Source organism: Poecilia reticulata, chromosome 23 (assembly GCF_904066995.2).
Source record: "Poecilia reticulata chromosome 23, P_reticulata-male-v2, whole genome shotgun sequence".
In the NCBI taxonomy this organism is placed as follows: domain Eukaryota; kingdom Metazoa; phylum Chordata; class Actinopteri; order Cyprinodontiformes; family Poeciliidae; genus Poecilia; species Poecilia reticulata.
Window position 1 is genome coordinate 6026452 of NC_088852.1, and position 26440 is coordinate 6052891.

Here is a 26440-nt window from a genome sequence, read left to right on the forward strand (position 1 = left end):
TAAATTGTGTGGGAGTGAGTTTGGTCTGAACCTGCACAGGTTTCCCTGCAGCAGGAATGAAAGAATGACATGTTACTAGGTGTGGGCCCCTAAAAATTTATGGTTTGTGGACGTGTGAATCAAAGATGCTTATTTAGTTTCTGGTTAAAACCATATTTATGTGTAGGTAGAGCTGCATTCAAGATTAGAAAACCATGTGAAAAAAAACACACCAACAGTACTTGTAAAAACGAAAGAAAATATGTTTATTGTGTAACTAGGCTTAAGGGTAGGGACGTAAAATGTGGATGTTGCGGTTAAAGTTTTTTCAGACTTGGAAAGTTGCCATCTTAAATTCTTCTGCTGTGTTCTTTGATCCTCTTTCAACTAAAGTTTAATTTCCACGTTGCTACCAAACACAGATTACCAGCTGACGTACGTCAAGGCCATTGATTGATGAAACGGTGATTTTATCCTCAAACTTATGCAGAACTGTGAATTATTATCCATTTTTAAAATGTTTTGGGTTTTAAACACTTGGTTTTACCTTGGCTCTTGAGGATCTTCATCCATTTAGTCCCAATCTTTAACTTCCTGGTTGACGTTACCAAAACATCAACTAAACCTAATACTCCCAACTCCATACCACACAAATATATCCACCAAATTGAACAGTGATCACTTCCTGAGTGTGTTTAGCAACTGTAATGTGGATGTTTTGTGTTGCTTTTGGATAAATGGCTTCTTTTTCGCTGAGCGGCCATTCAGACCATGTTAGTACAGGGCTTGTTTTACTGTGGTTATTGACATTCTCACTGCAGAAACATAAGATCTTACCAAGTATATTTGGCCTAATTTCTAGTGCAAATATCTTGAATACACTTGGTTAACTTACAACTAACTTTTCAGTAAGACATAAGAGCTTATATTTAGTCAGTAATTCCAAAAATGATAGTTCCACTGAGAGATTATTTCACTTATAGCATGAGGAAAATGTCTTGTTACAAGTGAAATGACCTGATTGGGTAATAAATCCTCCTAAACAGGTTGGAGAACCGATGTGACGTCCATAGAAACACGTTTGACACCAGAAGTCTGGATGAAAACCAACTTTCATCAAATTTACCAAGAAAATCAATCCTGCTAAACAGGAAGTTTTCAGTCTAAATGTAAAGGAGTGTTTATTCCTGCTGTTGAACCGTTTCAGACATGCCCTAAAGCTTTCCTTTTGCCTGCAAAACAATACCTGTCTTAGCATAGGAATGACAGCTGACAGTTTTTAGAGAGCCTGAAAAAGGTTTCCTTTTTCAAACTGAGATTAAATCACACCCAAAACAATCAAAGCTGTTTATTCTCTGTGCTGCAGCCGTGGCTATATATTATTCTCGGAGTCTATATGTAGTGTGCGGTTGTGGGGCGTTGGAATGGAGTATGTGGGGAAATGAGAGGAGATCTGCTGCAGCCCACAGGCCCCTTCTCATCGTCTGATGTGGCTTCATGACTTCCCAGGAAATGCAAGGCCTTCTGGGATACCGCTTAAGTAGTCTCTTGAGTTTTGCGAGCATGTTCCTGCATCTTCGAGCATTTGAGTATCCTCTCAACGTTGCTCTTAAACTCTTACCTTTGATGTGTGAGAGTGCAGTTGACTTTCCAGGGAAAGAGGAAGCATTGCTGCAAATCAAAGCTCAAACCGGGTCATATAGGTGACTTTTTTTGAGGTTGTTGGTTGCACATCTTTCAAGTGCAGGGAGCTTCAAATAGAAAAACATGCTCAAAGTTTTCCCATGAGGTCTTATCTGAGGTATTCATGCAAGGTTCTGGCATGTATTAACAACTACAAAGTGATGCACACCTAATATTTTGAAATGATAATGGTGAGATTAGATGAAGAGAAAAGTTCCCAAGTCTTTAAGATTAATTTCTTAAAGCCCTTCTGCTTTGTGTTAAGTGAAAGGGGCTGCTGAGGGGGCCCAGCCTCTCTCATCTGCAGCCTGTTATAGCGTAGCGGGAGGATGACATCATATTGGTCTCGCAGCGGCGACTGGTAATTGGCCCGCTCTCCTCCTCCAGCAGCACGGGCCAAACAGAACACACAAGTGGAGCCAGGCAATGCAAGTCAGATGCACTGGGTTTTTCCAGAGTGGCTGACAGGGCCTCAGTGCAGACCCAGAGCCAAGAGGCCTCGAAGAGGGGTCCACTGGTCCAACTGTAAATGTCAGAAAATGAATGAAGGCCCTCAACCCCAGATGAAATCTGATATTGCGCGCCCCAGGCTAGCCCGTTTGATCCGATGCACAATCCGCCGTTCAACTCGTCCGGATAACTGCGCCTATTCTCCGTGATATGACATTGCAAAAGCGTTTTCATGTGGAAGGCCTGTGAGAGCCAACTTCAATGAACTTCTCGGCCCACACAATGTTCCATTACTGCGGGGCTGAGCGACTACTCCTCTGAGGCTGCAGAGGAGCAACAGCCAGCGACTCTTTGTCATGCTGAAACTCGTGTGCGATTTCTCAGCTTGCAATGCAGTTTTGCTCCAAGGTGTGATCCTGAAAGTCCCAGCATAAGTGGGATTGATGAGCGTATGAAGCTGAAGCTGGTTCAGATGTTGTTAACGATGGTACCATTGAACTTTTTGACAATTGTATGTGGTTATATGTTTAGCGTCAACTTCCTCTTGAAAGGTAAACCTCTCCCCTTGTCTCATCTAATGTAACATTTTTAACTCCAGCTCCGCTTTGTCTGCTTTAATCTAACTCCAGTTTGTTTTTCTAGAAAATCTGATTCATTTGAGGAGGTTTAAATGTGTAATCAAACACTGATACAGACCAAAAAAAGGGAACTCTAGTCCTCCTAATAACCTAGGTCTTGGTTCAATTAAAGTGAACTCTAGTGTGGTTCAAATGCATATGTGAATGCCAAGCTGACCGGAGACTGCTCCCAAAGCAGAGACTGAACTATGGCACAGGGCATTCTGAGTAAATACGACCAAAACAAACATGCATGTCTAGCTCTAGCGGGAGACATTACTCTTATTCTTTTCCCCAAAGACAAAAAACAAACCATACGACCGCTAAGATCTGACGCTACTCCATTTTTGTTTATGTTCCGTGAAGAATGAAGTTGCCTTCTTCAGAGATGTTGTTTCCTTCGGTTGTTCTTAGTACAGTGCCACCACAGGCGAGGAGGGCAACAGGTTTCCACTCCATGCAGTTGATTTTTATTTTTAAGCAGTTGCAAGTCACAGTGATGAAACCTTAAACTGCTGGTGTGCAAGTTACTCCACAGGTTGTTGCTAGGTAACCAAACAGTGAGTGAGTTGGTAGGTAACCGAAGAGTGATTGAGTGAGTTACAGTTGATGCCACCAACTCTGCTTAGCTTTCTGTGGAAGGTTGAGCAGCCTTTCCTCTGCCTACATCCCCCAGAATGCTGTGTGGTTCTGGATTTGAGTTCAGTGAAATTATTGAATATTCTACATTCTTAACCCTATATTCTGTCACGGTATATATTGTTGTTGATTTCTTGTCCAGCCCTTGGTTTGGTTTGTTTGACTCAGTGCAATGTGAACGCAAACCACAGCAGCTGAAAATGTAACAATGTTGTAATTTGGTCCCCAGTTGAACCGAGTCTGCCGGGCCGTCATCCCTAATTGCATCCAACAGCCTGAATCAGATGGATGTTAACTCCTCAGCATACCATCAAGGTTTGCTAACGTCATATTTATTTACTTCAGCAGTGTTGAAGAAGGGCTGCATCTATGACATGAGGACAATGGGCCATTGAAACAATGTTTATGGATTTAATGGATAATAAATAGCTGTTGGCACAGCTGTAAGCACAATATTTCCTGACTTAAACTATGTTTAATTAATTACAGGAAGATAAGATACTGAAAAACTGAGATTAAAAGGAGGTGAATACAAACACAGACCCTATCTGTTTATTTCCACCTCAAATTCTTGCACTACTTTGTGTTGGTTTGTCTATTATAATCCAAATAAAATGCATGGAAATTTTCTGTTTTTACATAGCAAGTAGCGAAAAAGCTCAAGAGAACTAAATAATTTTGTAAGTATTTGCATATAAAAGGCAAAAAAAAAAAAAAAGCAATTTCATGACAAAAATATCAAAGATAGTTGGTTTCAGTGGGTCTGTAATACCCCATGGCCAGACCCTCACACATCATACGAGACATGGCAGGGCTGTTTGATACGCCCGCTCTAATAAAGCGCAGTCGTTATCTTTTATAGAGCTTGCTCAGTCATGCCACCATGTTTCCTGCTATGCAAAGATTGTACACAAAACAGAGTCCGCTGATCTTCTGATTACATAGCCAGAACGTCTTTTTTCCCTTCATTGTTGTTGCAGCCAGTGTGGGAAAGCATGCGTTCTGGCTTTGTGAAAAGAGGGTGCAGTGCTCTGCATGCTGGCACGTGCCCGTCCGCCCGTCTGTTGTCCATTGCTGTTTACCCACATGAGCGACAGAGAAGTGAACGTCAGTTGTGAAATGTCTCATGGTTGTCGAACGTCGATTCTGTAGGTGGTGAGAACATCAGAGTTCCTGTCGGGGCCCAAGATGCAACTCAGCATCTGTGGGTAGAAACGACTGACTGAGCAAGAAACAAAAAAAAAAAAAGAGAAACACGTCAGACGAGCCAATCCGTTGGAGGAATGAGTCTTTGAAAGCTTTCGCTCTCTGTGCTCTGTCAGGTCCTGCACTGAGTCGTGAAGTTATGTACTGCAGTAACTTTGTGTAGGTGGTGTTGTGATTGATGTCATGATGAGGCAAAAAGATTATTTGAAGGTGAAGAGTCACAGATTTTACCTTTACGTAACTTATTCTTCTTAAATGTACATACAAGGATGTTAAAATTCTTTACTGAGAAATATTTTTGTTTAATTTTAGACTTACAGAGTTCACATTTTGAACGTTTTTACATTTCCATATAGGTCTCAACTGCTTCTGAAAAGTCCAAGTGCTTAAAATAAAAAAAACATCCAGCTGTTTTTTTTGTTTTTTTTTGCAATGCTAATGTTTTTTGTGCCTATTAAACAAGCAGTTTCAAAAACCTTCCAAATATTAAGTCGTATTCTGGAGGCTGTGCCCGTTTCCTAGCAACCCTAGTCCAGCACAGTCCCGTTACCAAGCAACCCAAACGGAACTCCAGCACATTCGGTAAGATGGTTTTGCTGCTACATAATGAGAAAAGATGAGTGTTTTGTTGTTGGCTCTCCGTTCAGTTTCTTGTTTATTGCGCAGGATGCTCTTCTTCTTCTTCTTCTGCTTTTGCGTCTTACTCAGTTTCTAAAAAGAAATACTTCAGGAAACGGGAGTTTATGAGCAGCAGTTTTTTAATTTAAAGTCCCCCTAAACAGCTCATTCTGAAAGGAGTTTGAAACGAGCAGAATTAAGTAAAGCGAAATCTCATTATCTGAGAATGGCAAAATATGTAATACACGTTTTGTATAGACCGTAAACCAATCCTAATCTGTTCAAGAAAGCATAAAAAATCTTCCTTAAATTATCTCTAATGTAAAAACAAGTAAACATAAAAAATTTTACCTTGTTTAACTCAAGACATTAAACTGTATTTTAACTGATTATTAAAATAATCAATATTTTGATATAATCAATGCTAAAAAACATTAATTACTCAGACTCTCATTTGTGTGAAAACCGACCCATTAACATTAGCCCAAAATGTAAGAACAAACATTCGGCCTCAACTTGTGAATAAGGGGGCTCCACAATTACATTTTAGACTCATCTGTCCAAAAAAAATCATTTCAAAAATCATAATTTTTGTCCACAATATCTCTCAGACAAACTTTATTCTGGATTCTTGTTTATTCTAAATAGCAAATTTTACTTCTTTATCCACCTCCAATGAAAGTTAAACCTGCGCAGTCTCTTTATGATTGTAGACATAAAAGTTTAGGTCCCATTTAGATATTTTAGGTTTTCTGAAGGCTTCATTTAGCTTCTTGCATGCTGCTCTCAGGGTAAAGTTACTTGGATGGCCAAACCTGGGAATCTTGACTATTTCTTAAAAGTCCCTCACTTTTTATTTTCTGTACAGTGGATTGGCTACTCTCTAAATTATTTAAGACCTCCTTAAATCCTTTACCAGACTCATACGTTCCAAGCTATATATATATGAGCTTTAGACAAATTTATATTAGATTTCCAAATATGTAAAAGAAAAACACGATATTTCAGAATGTCTTATTTTTTCCACTTTAAATAGAATCAGGTTGTATTTAAAGCTCCGTTTAACAATACAAAGTGCATCATAAGCGTCTGAGGTTTTGGTCTTCATGCAGCAGACAACTTGCAAGAGCCTGTTGTGGTTTTGTGTTTCCATGTGGGGACAGCGTCAGAAATAAGAGAGACGACCTCCAGTGCAAATCGATCTGCAGCCAGGAGAACCTGGACAGCTAAAGGTCTCGTAGGTTTTGGCCAAAGCATGAGTCTTAAAGGCCAACAACGTGTCGCAGAAATGATTTCAGCAGCACAAACTCTCAGTCGTTGGTTTCTGTATGACTTTATCGGCCTCTCACATCGCTGTGGAGGAGCTTTAGTCCACTGTTGTGACGCTGTTTTTGTTCATTGTGGTTTGAGGGCTTTTGTTTTGACACAAAATCAAGATGAGGTGTGAACTTTGACTGGACCAATGTAACGCATGGATTATTTTCTTTTTCAGGTATTCTGTTGTAGATTTACTGTTATTTTTGAGGTCATTGTTGTGTTGATGACTCTGCTTGGGAAAACTTTAGCTCTTCAAAAGGAACCTCTTACAGGATGTCCGCATCCTTAAAATGTCTTAAAGTCATGTTAAGGCTTTGTAAAATTAAGGCCATCATATGTCTTAGATCCATTTAAAAATGTAAGTTGACTTTAAATATATTAACCACAGGTCTTAAATTTGGTGTTGGCAATCTCGTATTTTTATTTTGTCTCAGGCTGAAGTTTGAATCACAAACAGGCATTTTTATTACGTTCTGTGATTTGAGGCAGTTGATGCTACCGCTAACTTGCTGCTAACATAGCTGTGCTATCTAGCTAGGTCTCTTGTAAGGCTAAGTGCGTTTTGTGCAGAAAAGCTTAGCACTACGGGGGTAAAGCTGTAGAGAGCGTCACAAAATGTGCGATTTTTGTCGTGATACAGGTCTTAAAGTTTAGTCATAATGGTCCTTAAAAAGTCCTAAATCTTTGTTCGTTAATCCTACAAAACTAGAACTTTGATATAAGGAGGTAAACAGAATGATATCTCACTAAAATGTACAAATAAACACAAGATTCAGCAGATGTGGAGAATAGAAACTCCACATGTACATGACTGAAAGGTATTAATTGAATATAAAATAAAAATAATTTCAGAATCACAATATGAACACTTCAGTTAAAAATTGAGTGATCACACTGCAAAAGCATGAAATCTTACCAAGTATTTTTGATTTAGTTTCTGGTGCAAATATTTTAGTGCACTTGAAGTAAGACAAAATAACTTAAAAGTAACTTTTAAGCAAGATATAGGAGCTTGTTTTAAGTAAATAATTTCTTAATATTGATGAAAAACTGCTAGTTCCATTGGCAGACTAACAAGACATTTTCTAATTTCATCAGTATTAAGAAATGATTTACTTAAAACAAGCTCCTATATTTTTCTGAAAAGTTACTTTGAAGTTAGTTTTGTCTTATTTCAAGTGTACTAAGATAAAAACCTAGACCAAAAATACTTGGTAACATTTTGTTTTTATAGCATTTAGTCACTAATGCAATAAAAGATTGAGTAATTTCACTTATATGTTTCCTTATAATTCAGTATCACATTGGTAAATACGCATAAAACTGACTTTGCTGTATTAGCCTGGTTCTGGTCTTGGCAGTAGGTGCAAACAACAAAACTTGCTGGAACTTAAAGAGTCAATAAAATAAACAAAAATATTGGATCTGAATTTTAAAACAAGTGGATCAGATCAGTCTTTTGGCTCAGATTTGGCTCTGTGATTGTTCAGTGTGTCACTCTGTATGATTGTGTTGCCTCAGAGCTCTTAAGCCCTCCAGTGGAATTCAGGAAAGCCGCCATGTTGCATTTGATTGTTGTTATGTTTTAAAGGAGACAGTGTAATTCAAGGTTACCAACATATATTAAAAAGAATAAACATCCATTTGTTTCAAAAGTTTTTCCAGTTTAAGGGTCATTACTCTAAGGAGCATTTTCTGACAAGCGTTCCAATAAACAACATTTCGTAAAACACCTTCATAATTATAAACTTTGCAGTTGTACGTGGTGTAAAAAGTCTAGGATAATAAAAAGCTTTCAGCTGTCGTGGAAAAAATTACTTTAGCAAGAGTCTGGATGAGAAGAAACAAGAAATTTATTAAAACCTGCAAGGTGAGAACAGAAATACAGAGTCAAAGGAGTCTGTCAGTCTGCTCTGACCAACAGTGGATCTTCCGGTTATAGCTTCTGGTCAGAGAAGAAAGACTTGATTGGACAATAGGTGTGAATCCCTGATTGATTCTGTGGAGCCCAACACAAATGGTCTGGCCATTTGTCTATTGTTAAGGAAAGGGGGCTGTACTTTAATGCTAAAGAGGGCAGATTGGTCCTGGGTTGGGGGAGTAACACTTAGATAGTCTTCAGGATCAACGACGTCTCCTGCTGTTAAATGGCACTGTGGATGTCTATAGGAGAGCAGCTTGATGAGTCTCATGATGAGATCATTCAGACACATGATCTCATCATCAGACACAATCTAAAGCACAAAAGGGGTGAGGAGCACATCAAAACATTTTCCATTACACAGCCTCATGTGAGGTTGCAATGGTCAGCTTTTTGAGTGTCTTTAATGCTACAGAAGAGCATATATTGGACTTGTATCACCTCATCATCCTTCCATCACCATCTAAACCAGTGTTTCTCAACCCTGGTCCTCAGCGCCCCCCTGCTCTGCATGTTTTAGACGTGCCTCTATTCCAGAACAGCTGATTCAAATGATTGCATGACCATCAAGTAATTTAATCACCCAGAGATACAATTCAGGCATGTGGCAGAAGGGAAATACCGAAAACATGCAGGACAGGGGGGTGGTGAGGACCAGGGTTGAGAAACACTGATCTAAACTGTTTTTATTGGATATAGTTTTCTGCAAACATGGCGCTTGGCTTTATGACCAATCATCTTATTTCAGTTTCCTCTCTCCAAAGGACATTAAGGACACTGATCTGAAGGTTTTCTTGATCATTCTGGTGCAAATTCTTATGTTTCTGCTGACGACCAAACGTAATTATCCAACATGACTGGATTTCTATTACAAATGTGTTCAAAACATTTTCAGTATTTTACTAATGTTGGAAAAACACAATTTTGTAATTACAGTGTTTCAATTAAATAAGAAATGCAATTAAATTCACACATGAGAAGCTTGTTTGTTGTGATAAGTCATTAAAAATTATGGCGGTGACGGATGTAAACACTTACATAAGACATATTTATATTTCGGCCATGGCGTTTGCGCTCATCATCAGAGGAGACGTCACTGTCTTCTTCAGGCTTTGGAGCAGTGATCTCCTTGTACTTGGGAGCAGCTGCGTATTTATGCAGCGTTTTTTGGAAATTGTAGTTGCCGATTTTACAGAAGAGCGAAGGATTCAACACTTTCGAATGACAAACTTAGCTTTTGACGCTGTGAGACCTGCTGGGTGTTGCAGCTGTCAGCAAACTGGCTTGATGCAAAAAAAAAAAAGTGAAAAAAAAAAATACATAAATCTAGATACGGCTGAAAAATCTCCTTATCCTACTGCAAAAACTTGAGTTTTTTTTTTTTTTTCACAACGCGTGTTTCAATGAAGTGAATTTATTTTCATAATTCGAATTTATACAATTTAATGGTTGATGGAAATGCAGCTAATGTCAAACATGGCGCCATTCATTGGTGTCCCACGTTTTCAGCGCCACCCATTGGTCCGGCAGACCTACTGCAGCGCTTTCAGTGGTGCATCGTCCTGTCGGGTGGATGCATATTTCTTCTTAGTCATTTACAAGAATTTACTTTGTTTGTCTTTGTGTGGCCAGGGCCCAAGACTTGTAGGCTCCTTGGCAAATATCTGGGATTATCAGTCTGAAAGTCATTACTTCAAGCATTGAAATTCTTCCCAAATTGTCGAGCTATGACAATTACTTCTTCTCTTTGTTGTTTTTTAGCCTAGTCCTGCATGGTCTGCATAAGAATATTGTCTGCACTCCTGCTTTTACAGACAATAAGTTAATTAAGTCATAATTTACTGTTTTACTACTGCTGGTGCAACATTGTTCTCAGATTTCACCAGCATTGACAGTCATGGAAACGTTCCCATAACTGTGCAAAGGGAGGCATAGCAGTGCAATTAAACTGTCTCCCATTGTGATTTCAGTACATTGTTGCGCCTAATCCGCCCGGTAACAGATCACTGATGGACATAAGATCATAATACCACCTGACTGTGGTAGGGTCGGCGCCTAACGTTTAATGAATAGATAGTTTTACTCCAGAATTTACAATGACATGTCAACATTGCGAGATGTGAACAAAAGTTTATAGAACTTGCTAAAAGGAGGTCAAATTTGTTCTGGTTTCCCTCAAACTAAGATCTCTTTTACGACATATTCCACCTCGGCAGCTGCGTTTATTTTTTAACACAGGCGAGGGAAGCTTTGATGACAGACTATTCATGTTTGGGGCGGCGTTGACTTCTTCCTTCCACTGAAAACGGATGGAGCTCACTTCTCTATTTTTTTGAATGAGATTTTTTTGTGTGTGTGTGTGAAATGTATTTCATAACATGTATTACAGTATCTTGCCCAACAATTAGAGCAAAGCGTTACAGCATTTGTTTCTGTCTTGTGACTTAAAATTAAATAAGAAGAACTCATGAGAAATGTTACAAAATGGTGGGTCAAGCCTAATAATTGGCCAATCACAGCAGCCCATTTTATTCAACAGTTTAAATATTACATGAAAGAGTCCTGTTGATACAGTGGACCTCCGTCTATCTGCTGTTCAAAATTTTGGATTCCAACTATTCACAGCTTTTTCTTGATTCCAATCAACTTGTGGAAAATCCAGTTGAAACCAGAAGTTTACATATGCCCTGTAAAAACACAAACACATTTTTTTTTTCTCAAAGTCTGAAGTTGAATTGGACAAAACTTCTCCTGTTTTAGGTCAGTTAGAATTAATAAAATCATTTCTATTTGCTCTGCTAGATGCCAGAACATTTAGCAAATAGATTTTTTTTAGAGATTTTGGTTTTACTTGTTTGTGAAACCACTGAGCGCTGAAGTTGCTGCTGTAACTCTTTTGAGTCAAAAATATTTTCCCCATTGTTCTTCATGTCATGATTTTACAGCGTTATGTTTGTTTTATGCTCTGTGTTGTTAAAGTTGATTTTTATTGTACCGCGCTTTGTGAAAAGTGCTTTAAAAATAAACCTACCTACTTCAAAGTAGCTCACATTCAAGCGGATTAGATTTTTGTTAGAACTTTGTCTAGGCCATTTAGTTTTGCTTTAATCTAAATTGTCCTATGTTATCTCAGGATGTATGTTTAGTCAAAAAATATAAAAATAAATACAAAACTCATTGACAAAACAAACTCCCCCATCATATCCTGAATATCCTGTTACCTGTGCTTCTTTGTAGCAATGTGCTGGCAGTTATTTTAGGAGTAACAACATCATTAAGCATAATTGTCCCTCTGTTTGTCCCCAGGTGTCAAATATCAGTCTTTTGCTCTGCCCACTTTTCCCAAATATGGCCGTTTCCTCTTCCTAAAAGAACAATAGGGCATGCAGAACTCTATTGCCAAAATATCAGGTTAAAAACCAGTTTGTAACGACACTGTGGCTGGCTACAAGGATATTTGTAGACATGCAAGGTATGCAGAAAAAGTAAATATCCCGAAGCAAACACGATAATTAGGACATTAAATGAAACTTGTTGGCTTTGAATGGATTTCTCTGACATGTATGATTGTTAAATTACATACAGAAACCCTTCATCTACCTGCTTTGCACTGTTCTAGGACGTCAAGAGGCCTGGGAAAGTATTTCTTAAATCTGTAGATCAGGATGTTTTGCTTTTTATCGCACTGTGAGTTTCAAAAAACATTTCTTAAAAGTCAAATGTGAAGTATTTTAGTTGCAAATCCAAGTTATGTCCCAAGTGTGTGACGGCTTATTAGTCAACATCACGCCTTTGAAGGGCAAGTCCAAGTTGAGGCCCAATTCACACCAGCGTAGTTACACCATCAGAAATAGAAAAATGCATCTATGTTCAACGAATAAATGTTATTTACAGGACTGAGCGAAATGGCTTCAAAATCAAATCTCTTTTTTCAAACCAGATCTGATTTTAAAAGGTTTTTTTTTTCTCGCTTTCTTTTATAAAAAGGAAAGTACACACATCTTTATTTGTTGTAAAGAGTAGCTTTACAACATGCTGAAAATTTTTTTATTTTTCACGTCTCATAACACTACCACTTCATTCTCGTAATATTACGACTGCATAATATGACTTTATTCTCGTGATTAAAAAGCAATCGCAGCCTGACACTAATAATCCGTCGTAGGGTTGACCTGAACTCAAAATCCAAATAAATAGAAGCTGTAAATAAAAACTCTTGTCAGACAAGATGGCGGCTTTGGGCCATTCACTCTGAACTAAGGATTTTTACTGAACGATAAAACCTCCCAGCCGTTATTGCGATAAATAATAATATTATTGTTTTGAGGCCATTATCAAGTCTCAAAACTTGAAAATGGTGAAATTTTGAGACTTGAAAACTTGACCAAATGTTAAATGTTTGATTACATTTAACATTGGAATTGGGAGACATTTTAAATATCCAAGATAAACAAACAAAACAACTGAAACAACAAATAAAATGGACAGTAAAGGATTTGTAAACAAAATTGCCCTCAAAAATGAAAATCCTCAAGCTTGATTTCATTTAATATTTTCACTCAACATGTTATAACTTTTTAGCAGAACCTAACTATGAACGTTTAAGAGGCATGTGAGGGCCTGCAGACTTGCAATGCTAGATTTTCACGTGTGAAAACATTTGCAATCATAATGATGTCTCAGCTTTTTCACTTCCTGTCCCAGGTCATCTGAGGACAAAGAGCTCAGTTTTGAATGTTTAGCTGTCATTCCGCTCAAATTTGCCTGTTTTACTTAAAGCTGTATCAATGGTGTACACCATCATGTCATATTTTTCAGCTTTTGTTTCTACTGATGCACATTTTGCAGCACATCCTCTCTTCCCCCTCAGCTGGAAAGCTAGCTATCGAAGCAGAAACTGCGCCTCAGGGAGGAAATGATTATAGCGTAAGAGAATGTGCTATCATTTTCCCTTTCTTGTGTATTCTCCCTTCAACCAGCTGAATGTCATGTATCTGTGCTTCTTATCTGTTCGACGTGAAGCCACCACATGTCACAACTTGGACAAGAACGGCTCAACTCTTCTGTTGTACTTCAAATATGGACATTTCCATGTGTCGTGTCAAGATGATTAGTCCAGACGTGGTGGTGAAATATCAAATGTCATGAAGGCTGCTGTGTGCCTGCACAGTGGAGGAGACTGTATCATGTTCCCCATCCATCAAACGCTGCTCTCTGGAGGAAGCAGACCCAGCTGTTGTCGGCCATTGATACCCTTTTGTTGTTCCTCTCTGTTGAACCGCAATAGACCCAGGCATCAGCTGCTGCAGCCTTGTTAGTTCACTTTTATGCTCTGTGTACATGCCAAAAAAAAAAAAAAGAAAAAACGATTGCCTCATTTGTTTTACACGGAAAGCTACATTAGCTGACATGCAATCTATAACCGCCATTCTTAAAAGAAAGTAGTCTCTCTTTCAGTTTAGAGGTTTTACATGTTAGAGGATTATTAACGTGATCTTGTCATTGCCACGTTCTGAAACCCGCAAAACGGTACAGTACACAGTCATAGTTTATTAAACACAAACACTTGAAAATGAAAGGGCTGCTTGTGGAAAAACTAAATGTAATTCATTAACTTCTATAGCTTTTTGCAACTCTTTCACCTTCTTGAAGCGTTTGGACCGACCCCTGTGCAGAAAGCATCCAGCGGCCCACCGTGTTCTTGAGCTAAAAAATTATCAACGTTTACAGAAAATTTGAAAACTGTGTGTTATTAATAATACTTCATCATCAACTATAAAGTCTTTAAAAAGACAAACATAAAAAAAAATACTAAATTTGTTGGTGTTTCTGTTGTTTAATTCTAATTGAAGTCTCCAAGATTTTTTTTTTTTTACCTTGTGTTGATGACTTGTTACTTTATTTGCTGAAGCGTGTAGACCAGTAAAGACAGGAAGTGGTTACTTCCCATAAATTAAAAAATAGACACCTGACCTCAGTCTCCCTATGTGTTCACGTACTGACCATACTATGTTGCCATTGTGCTTCCAATTGTTTCACCAAAGAGACTCTTTAGCCTGTTTTCTCTATCACTTTTACTTAAACTTATAAGCCTGGTGGGGGGCAAGCAATGCCTAGTGGCCCGCCAGGCTTATAATGGAGGAAAACCTGGCAGTCGGGTTTCCTCCATTTTGTTACAAGTCATGGTTGACTTGATGACTGCAAGGAGTTGCAAAACAATCCCCAATCATCACCACTTCACCACCTTGCTTAACTGTTGTGTTGGGTTTGACCTTCTTTTGTCATCTCTTCTTTGGTTGTCAGCACTGAAAATGCAGCAATTGTTGCAACTTTGGTGCCCGGTTTAACAGAGTCTACCAGACTATCAGGTGTAATGGCTATAGACCTAAGAGTTGTTATCTGGTTTGTGTTCTCCAAACATGGCATTGTGCATTGTGACCAAACACCAGTTCTCTGTCCACATAAAATAATGTCCAATAAATCTTACGGTTCATCTGAATGCGATTCGAAACTTAAGATCCATGTTCTTTTTTCTTTTAAAGGGAAGAGGCTTTTCAGACCAGCCATACCTGTTCAGTCTATATCTAATTCTGTTTCCATGAGTTTTAGCACTTGGCATGCTTGCTGAGGCGTGTACAGTCTGAAATGTAGCTCTTTGAGTCTACATAGTCTGACCTTGGGGTAAATGTGCTGGGACATATTCCTAACTGCTTTAAATGTTTTCCACTTTTGATTGATTGTTCTTACTGTAGAATGATGGAATTCAAATAGTTTGGAAAAGCCCTTGTGACCCTTCCCGGAAAAATGGCTGCTCTCAGGTCATTGTGTCGTCTCTTCTTATTCACGTTGTGCTAACAGACTCGTGGATGTGTGTGTGAACAGATTGTTGGTCCAGTTTTTTTTAGACCCTGGTTTGGTCCTCTAGGGCAGATTCTGCTACATTTAAATTTAAATTAATATTTTGCATGTTTTCCATTTTGGTCTCAATTGTTTCTGAAAACAGCCTTACAAAAAAACACCCAGCTGTTTTTTGTTTTGTTTTTTTGCAATCAGTTAATTATTACTTTTTTGTGCCTTCTGATTGTAACAAATCAACACATACTGCCCGTTACCTAGCAACCTAAGCTGGGCTCCAGCTGGTTTTACTGCTGTATGCTCTGTACAATGGCTGCTGGAAAAGGCAAGTGTTTTGTTGTTGAAACCATTTATCATCCAGAAACCACTTGCTACATTCTTGCTGGTTGTGCAGGAGGCTCTACTTCTGCTTTTCAAAGATGTACAGTTGTGTAATTGTGCGTGTGTTTGCAGCCATTTTCATGTGCGAGTGTAAACGTTGAGTTATAGCAGCTTACCTGTGTTTAAAGTATCAGGATGCTCTGTTACTTACTGTTACTTTAACAGGCAGAACTGAGCAAACTAAAATCTAATTTATAACATTGATTTTGAGCACAAAATGTAACAAACATGTTTTGCATCACTCACAAACCGATCCTGACATGTTCAAGGAAGTACAACTAGCTCACCTTTAAGACGTTGGATGCTTGATGACTTATAACTACACGAGCACTAAACTGAAACTAGAAAAGATCTGCAAACATGCACAGCCCCCTCCACTGCAAATATATGTGCAACTGTAAATGGTGAAAAGAACAGACACACCTTGAAAGACCTGGCAGCTTGTCTAAGAGACCTCGCCTCCCACGCTGCACATTTTACACATTCTTCATGAACGTTTTTTTTTGTGTTTGTTTGGTTGGTTTAGTCTTTTAAAACCATGCTGGGAAAATGAATCCGGAGCTGCATTGTGTCTTTCTGGCAGCATTTTTTGTTCAGCTTTTGATGCCGTCCCATAAGACATTTTCATCTTATGCAATTCATTCTTTGCCAAGTCATCAGTTTTTCTGCAGTCTGATTGGAAGTCATGTCTCTCTCTCTGAGCATTTATCTCTTCATAGGCTAACCATAAAGATAGCCTCTCTGTGCTTTCATTTCCTCACTGACAGTGGGAATCCTTACCAAGGGCTTGAGCTCTGGCCAAGGCTCCAAACATGACATATTCCCTGCTAGTTCCTGTTACTGGGCATCACATGAGGTTTTAAAACAAATCCAACATAAGTTGTTTGGCGATCACCCAATTTCAGAATAAAATAAGTTCAATAGAGACAATATTGGAAGTAGGGCTTATCAATAAATCAATAATGTATTGTGATAAATGTATGATCAGTATCAATAAGTAATCCATCTGATAGAATATGCAATAATTTCACTCCAATGTAGCCTTCAACCTCATGGCTAGCTAAGCAAATTTGGTGGCATCCACTCACTCACTCACTCACTCACTCACTCACTCACTCACTCACTCACTCACTCACTCACTCACTCACTCACTCACTCTTTGGTTGCCTAGCAACAACCTGTTGAGTAACTTCGAGGAGCGAAAGGAGGAAATGAGTAAAACAACTTGAGAGAAAACTGGATAAAAACAAGAGTGGTTATAGTTTGGATGTATTTTAGACATTTAAAACAAAAAACTGAACCATTGATTGTCACCATTGGCTGAAATGAAACGCTTATATTGTGAAATGTTTGTCAGCCATATAGTTTAGCCCCAAATGGAAGTGTAGCAAAAGATGGTATATTAAACATTTTTAATAACTTATATAGAGCAATTAATCAACGGTTTCTCAGAAATGTTAAATTCTGCGCAGCGTTAGCCTTAATATCTTAAGGGTATCATATCAGTTGATTATCCATAACTATTGATTAGCTTTTTGTTTTAAATATTTGAAATACTGCCAAACTGGTGGTGTGACCTTTCCTGTTTAATCTAGTTTTCCCTCCATGCTGTTGTTTATTTTTAAGCGGTTATGAAGCAAAGTGGCGAAACCTTAAACCGCTGCTGCGTAAGTTACTCAACAGTCTGTTGCTAGGTAACCAGAGAGTGAGTGAGTTGCTAGGTAACCAATGAGTGAGTGAGTTAGTTGATTCCACTAACTTTGCTTAGCTGACCATAAGAGGTTGAGCGGCTAAAGTCTGTCCTCTGCCTACATCTCCCAGAATCCTTTGTGCTTCTAGATCGAAGTTCAGGGAATTTTATACACATTGAATATTGAATATTCTATCAGACATATTATCTATTTATTATTATTGATTTATTGTCCAGCCCTACTCCTATGCAGTTTATGTCGGCAAGTTGTTTTTCCATCAACTTAAATTAATAATTCCATCATTCGTTGAAATAATAAAAAAATTGACCTAAATTTTTGGTTTCAGGTTAAATCTCTGGCATTTTAGCAGATGTTTGTACACTGCTGCATGAGCTTGTTTTTTTTGGTAAAAACAATTTTTAGGTCAGTGTTGCAGTTGCAAAGTGATACAAGTTGAGCGGCGCTCCCTCAGGACGAGGCCTCGGTCCTGGGAAGCGGTGGCCTAGGATCAAGCAGAGCACTGCAGCATCAGGTCGCAGCAGCACTGGGAAACTCCTTCTTTCCCAGCGTGGTCTGTCGGCTGACATTTGAACAGCCACTAGGATTAACTCTGTTCCTCCCAGACTTTCGGTGGGAAGCACTAAAGAGTTTCTCTTCAGGAAAGGATTTTATTCGGGGCGGTAACTATTATTAACGAGTGTGATCGGCTGCTAAACAGGGCAGTCCTTGTGGGAATGTTTAGTTGAATCAAATATCCTGTTTCCAGGGGTGTGAAATTATTTTGTTTTTCTAGTTATAGCATGTTGTATCATGATCAGTCTGATCCTCCTCTTGTAGCTTGGGGGGTAACAAAGCCCTGGTATCTGGTTCTGTAAGCTTGTTATTTGATTTGGACTAAACTTTAGATTTTGGTTTCAACGAGCTTTGTCTAGGGTGGAAGTATGTGTTTTTGCTTGCTTTCAGTGTCTAAATTAACGTTCAGCCGGCAGAACTGGATTTTGAATCTTTGACTTGTAAAGGACTGCACCCAAAGTAATGTTTAGAAAGAGACAGATATAAGAAAGCATCTCAAATAACTCACTGTACATTGATAAATTGAGTAAAAAGTCTGAAGATACTATTTGTCATGTTAAGGGAAATGCAAATTCCTTTGTTAGTTTGAGTTACTCTATGCTCAAACTCAGTGTATGGGTAACATAATCTGCCTCCATACACCTGTAAATATCACAAATACGGCCCAGTTTACAAACATAATCTCCTATTTTTTTGTACAAATGTTTATTTGTTCACCTAATGCTAAAGCATCTATTAGCATGTGCTAAAACTTGTATTTGGGTTTAAATATTCTTTAAAAAACATTTTGTCCATGAAGATTAAAACAGTCAAACAGTTAACCCTGTAAGTCCTAAACATCCAGACGATTTAACCAATTTTACGCAATATGAAAAATTCAAACTGTTTTTGAAAGGGGAGACGTTGCGCTTTCCATCCAATATCAGGTTATTACGGTAATTTCACTCCCTGCTATGCAGGGTTGCTAGCTATGCAGGGAGTGAAATTAATCTGAGGGGCGCTCTTTTAATAGATGGTAAAAATAGCTGCTAGGTATTGAAAGTTCCAGTTGTTATGGATAAATGGGCAATATTTATTTACTCAGGACATTTAAAGAACTTTGTACAATTAAAATAAGCAAAAATATCAAGGTGGAGAGTTTAAATTTGGGATATAAAGGGTTACACTTAATGTTTTTCAGCATTTTATAAAGCTAACCTTTGAGATAGACTGATGTGGGCGGGAAAAAGTGTTTCCATGGCAGTTTCGCGAAATACGCTAATTTCGATTTAGTCGAAAAACCTCATCCTCTCCCCAAAACAAATTTTTTGTAATTATATATTGCCACTGGTAAAAATACTACATCTCAGTATTTTTGTCTGAGTTTTTGATAGAACGTGCGGGTTTGAGTAATAGTCCACCATTAGAGTCAGATGAGACAGATCCAGTGGTATGTGAACTTTCCTTTCACTGTTTGAGATGGGAACACCCAATGTGGACCATTGCTGATGGTCTGCATGATGGCGTGCATGCCGGCGGACTGATGGACTCCTATGTGCCACTGGACCCTTTTGTTGGCGCTCTGTGGGACCCCCCACCCAGTGCATGATCAAAGCCCCGCCGGACGTCAGGGGACTGCAGGAGAACGCCGCTGTCACCCACCCTTGACTACGCCATCACCATGCTAACTCATATCATGGCATTTCCTGCAGATAGGCCTGGTATGCCCCTGTTTGTCTTCATTCTTTTATTCTAGGGCTCTCTTGGAATGTCAAATTACACAACATGCAAGAGGGAAATATTGGATTTCGCCATCGCCAAAGTGTTTATTTGTTGGGTTTACATTGCTACCAGTAGCGGTCAGCTGAATGCAGGCCTGAGATCCGCCAGACAATTGCCCTGTGGTTTAAGTGGTGGTGCTCATTAAAATTATACAATGCTATGAAGCTTTTAGGTTCCGCAATTCACTCACTTTTCTCTTTGTAGTCTGTTGAAAATTGAATAAGCTGTTGTCATTTTCTGTCCAAATGTTTTGAGGAATTTCTTCTGAATTCAATTAGGCAATCAGACCAAAGAGGTGAGGCAAGCTAAGTCAGCCTTACAGAGGCCTCTTTATGCCACTGTCATAGTCAAAAGGGGCCCAAGGTTAGCATGCATCACACATAGGAAAACACCAGGCAAGCCCCCAGACAGTCCAGACCAGATCTGAAACCCTCCCTGCTACCCGTTTATAAGGCCTCGCTAGCACCGCTTTCAAAGGGCTTTCCTTAACTTTTCGAGGCCCCTCATTTCCTCCCGTTTCTCAGGAGGGAAATGTAAGTGTGTAGGAGTGAAAATGTTGCGGAGCCGAAGGGGGAAATGAATGGACGAAGAAAGCGATGTTATTTGTGGAGCTGGGAGGCCCATATGCTTAAAATAAACTTACACAAAATGACTTACTGGAAACTTCTCGGTCGTCTGTTGCTGATTAATGCCTCGTTTTTCTGCAGGCCTTACAGATTGTTTGAGAGCAAGACAGAAAGAGAAAGAGAGGCCTCACTTTTGTTCGACCAAGGTCATTGAGTGGCCAGCTGCAAGGCTCTCTGTCCACCGCTGGGATCCGTCTTCCTATTGGACATCCTGTCTCTGATGAATTGTCACTCTTCTCATTGAGGATCACAAAGAGGAAGCTGGTCCGTGCCAGGACACACCCACTTTACCTCACCGGCCAATCGTAGCTCTCCAGTTGTCCAGCATCCTTTGCACTCAGAGACACAGCTGCCACTGGAGCTCCTCTGCCGGATTTTTTTTTGTTTGTGTCCTTCCTTCCATAATCTCTGACTACACACACTTGTTCGCTTGTGACAGGCAGCCACTGCCTTTTGGCCTTGGTCCACTTCAGTCCCCCCCGCCCGGGTCTTCAGCACCGCCCTGAGACATGTGTGTTGTGTAGCAAATGAGGAGGAAAGCTGGGGGAACTTCAGAGTCAACTGTTGGAACAGGACAAGTGCCCCCCCCTCAGCAGAGTTATATAACAAAAAGCAAGCTGTATGCTCACATCAAGAACGCCGCTCTGTCTTTTTTGGAAACACAAGTCTGTGTTTTCCATGCATGCTCAGACGTCCAGAGAAACTGGAAAAGTATCATCTTATCCAGGTATCAGAGTTATTTTATAGTTCAGTGTGAACTGGAGTGTATTCAAGCTGCTACTTGTCACTTATGAGTTAACCCAGGCTTCGTGCAGACTGTCCCTTCTGTGCTCCTCACTGAAATATGTGTCCTTTGAGAAATTTGGGTTGTATTTTTGCATATAGTTGAAATATAAGACACATAACCTGTTTTTTCTACATTGTCTAACAATAAGTGGGACTAAACATTCAGAAAATTCTATTTTCTAAATGCCAGGTTAAGAACTGAGACATTTTCTTACATTCAACAGCTCAAAATGTACATTATTCCTTAATATTAGGTGAAGTTTTAAGATGTAACTTGACTCAAACAAACAGTTTGGGTTTTCTCAGAGTTCTCTCAGTAGTTTGCTGGAGTTTTGACCCATTCCTCCCAAGGCAACTGCTTAGGGCCCCCACACCACCAGGATGCCCCCAAGAGCTCCAAGCTGGTGTCATTAAAAAAAAATATATATTGAAAATAACATGGATTAATACAAACCAAATACTGTTACACATGAAAAATTATTTATAATAGGGGCAGAATTATATATTTTCCAGGCATTTAGTGCTATTTTATAGCACAATCAAGTAGTTGTTATAAAAATGCAACATATATCAAATATGACTTAAAAAACATTTGACTTTGTAATTTAACACCTTGAAATTGGGCCTCTATCTCTTTAAGAAATCCCTTCTTTTTCTGAAACTCCCTTCGGGAAGTCATCACAACATCACTTCTCTGTTAACCTTTTAACAACGTTTTTACCAGCATTGCACTGAGAAGCAGCACCAGGTGTTTGCTAATTGCTTCTGGCTAGTCTGAAGGAGCTGAGGAGGGAAAGGAACTGCATCTCGGACCTGTTTGTGTCCAAACCTCAACTTTCGAGATGCTTCTTCATTAGTTTCACATAATGTTCTTTCCTCTTGGTTCCATCTCTTTTTCAAGGATCAGCAGCAAAACATCCAGGCAACATGATGCTGCCACCACCATGCTTCACAGTAGGGATGGTGTTTTCATGCTTTGCTTTCCTCGTTTTCCTCCAAAGGTAACAAAGATCATGACAGCCAAATGTTTCCATGCTTTAGCATTAAACGTGGAACATTGTGTAGCGACAATTCAACGTTTTATCCTATTGCAGGTCAAAGTTTCCTGGAGTCATCAGAGCAGACAAAGGAACAGAGAGAAGATGCATTTTCAATCACGCGTTCATCTGTTCAAGGTAAATACTGTGAGCCACCATTTAACTTATGTTTGCACTGACCTGTCACAATGAAAGATTATGGTAGATCACAAATCGTCCTGGTAATTTTTGGGATCAACGATAACATTGTTTTGAGACCATTTTCAAGTGAAGTATTGATAATGGCATAATAATGCAAGTTCCTTCTCTCTTTGAGAGAAAGAATATCCGACACTACATATTTTAAACATCCAAAATAAAATAAAATACAACAAACAAAAAATAAATAAATAAAAACAACACGCAACCAAAATCATAAATAAAATAGATTAGGAAGTCTCTGTAGACAGCTTTTCAAAAAATATTAATCATCAGAATGGAAATTATTGAGCTCAGTTTAAGTTATCATGCGATTAATTAATTGATTATTGCGATAGGCTTACATATAGATATTGGGAAAATATCAGGAATAAAACAAATCTTCACAAATTGATTGAAAGCATCAGAAAGTTAATTGCAAGTAGGGGTGCCAATTATGATTTTAAAACTGTTAAAAACTGTCTGTCTTGTCAAGATTTAGTTTTACTATTTTTATCACTGTTCAATAAATTATAAAATATTTACACCAGTAAAGAAGCATGAGAGCGATATTTGTGTTTGTGGAATACAATATAGAGTTACATGACAAAGAAGTAATAAATAGTTCTTATCATAGAATATTGTGATAAAACTCTAAATCCATATCGCTCACTCCTAATTGCAATAAATATTTTTCTCACAATCCACACTGAGACCTAAGGCTCTTTGACTGGTAATTTTAAGACACAAACATCAAAGAATGTTTTTTTGTTTTGTTTTGCTAAGAAATGTTTTTACTTTAAAGGGACAGTAATATGTAAAATTTACTTTTTTTGACTTTTTTTTCCCTCATTAAGCATAGCAGGAGTGTTGCCGTAATTCTTAATTCACGCCTGTTTGAGAAATCCTTTAATCTCCATGACAACCATTTTGCTAGGCAAAACATCTGGGTGGACCTAGCTCCGCCTTTGAGACGCAGCTCCTCCTCATCAGCTCCTTCAGACTAGCCAGCAGAAATTAGCAAACACCTGGTGAAACCGCACATCTGCAGAGCTCATTGTAGGAGCTACTTCTCAGTGAAACGCTGGTGAAAACGTTGTTAATAGGGGAGCCATGTTGTGATGACTTCCTGAAGGTGGAGTTTCAGAAAGAGCAGGAGTTTCAAGTCAAACTTCTTTTAAGTCATATTTGACATATGCAGTATTTTTGTAACAACTGAAGGTAACATAGTTGCTTGATTGTGGTATAAAAGTGGACTATGTTCTTGGAAAATGCTTAATACTGCCTCTTTAAGGTTCTATATAAAAAAAGAAGTGTTTTTGCAAAGTTTCCAGAGCTGTGGTACGGTCCTGCCACAAATAGATTTAAGGAAATCCCAACAAGAAGTACGATTTCCTTGACAGGAACAACATCAGAACAAAGCACCCGTCAGGCATTGTCAGCCTGCTTCTTTGTTGCGTTTACAGAGCTTAACTTGTTGACGACGTAAAGAATCAGAACATTTTTTATGCAGTTCATGGAAGGAGATGTTGGGGCCATAAACCAAGTGGCGACCATTTCACAGTCTCTTGTTCCAGCACCTTATAGACCCTCCTTTGTTTTAAATTCACGCTCATTATCTCCGCTCTTCGTCTGCCGTCTCTCCTGACTTCATGGTGGAGAATGGGGTAATGTTCTCCGGGGTTCTGGTCGCATCGGGGGATGCGATCCACCGGACGTCAGACTCGTGTGCAGACGTATAACAGAAGGGGGGTAAATTCTGCAGTGACCGAGGAAAAGAAACCCTTTTTGTGCTCGAGGCCTGAACCAGGCCCGGATGTTGCTATCTATCTCTTCATTGTCTCCTCAAATGTTGGCATTTGCGTTTGAATGATGGCTTTCAGTTTAGCCAAAACATTCCAAAGACGCAGCGGGGGAAACACCCTCCTCTTCCTGCGCTCACTCCGTTTGTTTTCTAATCTTGCCTTCGCAGTTGAGCGCAAATTAGCTGCTTGTACCGCAGATTCCAATCACATCTGACGGATGGATTCATGGTGGGAGTTACTCTAAGGATTTATGCATCCAGAAAAATATAATTAAGAACCAAAGCAGTTGTTGGGAGCAGCTTCAACACGCCTTGCTGGAATCTCCTGGAAAGCCGCTCCGCGGTGATAACAGACCTTTGATGTGTGATAAAAACCTGCCCCATGCCGCTGATAGCATGACCAGAATAGCATATGAAAGAGCAAGAACACGCAAGTCAACATTTGAGTTGCCTTCTTTTTTGGTTCACGAGTGTTTGGCCCACTTCCACGGTGTTGCAAGCTCCCCAGAATGCGAGCATGTGACAGAAAAAAAAAAGCAGCTTTATCTCCGTCTGAGCAACACCAGCTATCGGTTAGCTCTGGGAGGAGCGCTCACCACTGTTCACACCACTGCATTCCAGCCATAGCATCCTCTTCTCTGCTGTCAGTAAACCCAAACAGCCAGCTTGACTCGGCGCACATGGGTAACCTGTAATCAAGCTCTGGAACTGGCATGCCAAAGTAAATCCTGTGTTTATATCCGACAGCGGCCTCCCTCGTGGAGCAACTTCCTTGATCTTACACAGGAAATGCATTACATGATTTTAAGCTGCAAACCAAACTCCTGGATTACAGATCAAGACTGCCATCCCTCTTCCTTTGTCTGTTTCTCTTGATCATTGGCAGCCTGCTTATCTGCGGGCCCCTGTGCTCTGGTGGGTTCAGCGGACTGGTATGCAGCAGGAATCTTTGGATCAAGGTGATTTCACGCTGCTCCACGTTTTCCCAGGGTTTCAGGCTCTGACGTGTTATCACAGGACACATGCACAAACAGCAGCATTGGAGTAAGGCTGCTTTTATCTGTTTAACGCCTCAAGTGTCGGAGCTTTGACTGGTTGGCATGGAAGGCCTCATTGTCATCAGAGAAAATCTTTGACGCAAGGATTTGTCAGCCTCTCCGTGGAAAGATAACTGGATAACCCGACATGAAATCTCAATTCTGAGAGTGGCCCGTTCAAAGACACTCCTTCTTTTAAAGCAGAACTAATCTTGCTAACCCTGACGTTCCCTCACAGACGGTTCTGATTCTCACTTCACAGTCTGCTCTCATAATAGCTCCACAGTGCTTTGTGTGTGTGTGTGTGTGTGTGTGTCTGCGTGTGTGTGTGTGGGTGTGTGTGTGTGTGTGTGTGTGTGTGTGTGTGTGTGTGTGTGTGTGTGTGTGTGCGTGTGTGTGTGTGTGGCTTTTTTTCTCAATGAAAGTCCATATCTCATTCAGCCGTTTGGTGGCAGCTGTGAAAGGGGGAAGTTTGCAACGTGACTCAGTTTAGCTCCTCTGTTTGCTTTAACAGTAAAGTTGCCTTGATCCTAACCGGCGAGTTTAGATTCCTGCGTTGCTCCCACAGAGCTGAACCAAGCTCCATATATAAAATACACAAATTCGCTTTATACGAAGTTGATGCTTTTTTTTTGTTTTGTTTTATTTATTTTTTTAAAGAAATCACATTTTTGTACTTCTGTTTGGGTCTCTGCCCCATGCCAGCAAAAAACAGCAAAAGTGCTTAAAAAAACCACACAGCTATTTTTTGACAATAATAAAATGTTTTTTGGTGTCTGGAAAACGTTCCAAAGGTAACGTCACAAATCACCTACTAACCCCAGCAAAGCCCAGCCCGTCACCTAGCAACCCCAACAGAGTTCCGCCTGTCACCTAGCAACCCCAGCAGAGTTCCGCCCGTCACCTAGCAACCCCAGCAGAGTTCTGCCCGTCACCTAGCAACCCAAGCAGAGGTCCAGCAGGTTTGGTCAGCTGGATCTACCGCTGCTGAAAAAGACAAAGGCTCTTGTTGTTGACTTGCCATCCAGAAACCACTTACTGCATTCATTGTTGCTTGCGCAGTAGACTCCACTTCTGCTTTTCAAAGATGTACGGTTGCATAATTATATTTCTGTTTGCAGCCGTTTTTACGTGTGAGTGTAAAGGTTGAGTTGGGAAGCGTGGACAGCAGGAGCTTATTTTGATTTAAAGTAACAAGAGGCCCTAAAAAAATATTAAACCATTGTTTAATAAAAATGAAGAAAATATTTTTTTATTGTCCCACCAAATTTTGGCTGAATTT

General features: G+C 39.5%; 1 protein-coding gene across 2 annotated transcripts in view; it reads left to right on the top strand.

Moving 5' to 3' along the window:
* ccnd2b (cyclin D2, b) overlaps positions 1 to 26440 on the top strand; it is a 59288-nt gene that overhangs the window by 11406 nt on the left and 21442 nt on the right. The window contains exons 1-3 of one of the 2 annotated variants that reach the window (XM_008400494.3): positions 20340 to 21044; positions 22005 to 22104; positions 22198 to 22278. In XM_008400494.3, the coding sequence (XP_008398716.1) occupies positions 20845 to 21044; positions 22005 to 22104; positions 22198 to 22278 (381 nt within the window). In that variant the 5' untranslated portion in view covers positions 20340 to 20844. Of the gene's footprint in view, positions 1 to 20339; positions 21045 to 22004; positions 22105 to 22197; positions 22279 to 26440 lie in introns of those variants that run through there. The other variant, XM_017302662.2, reaches the window with a different exon arrangement.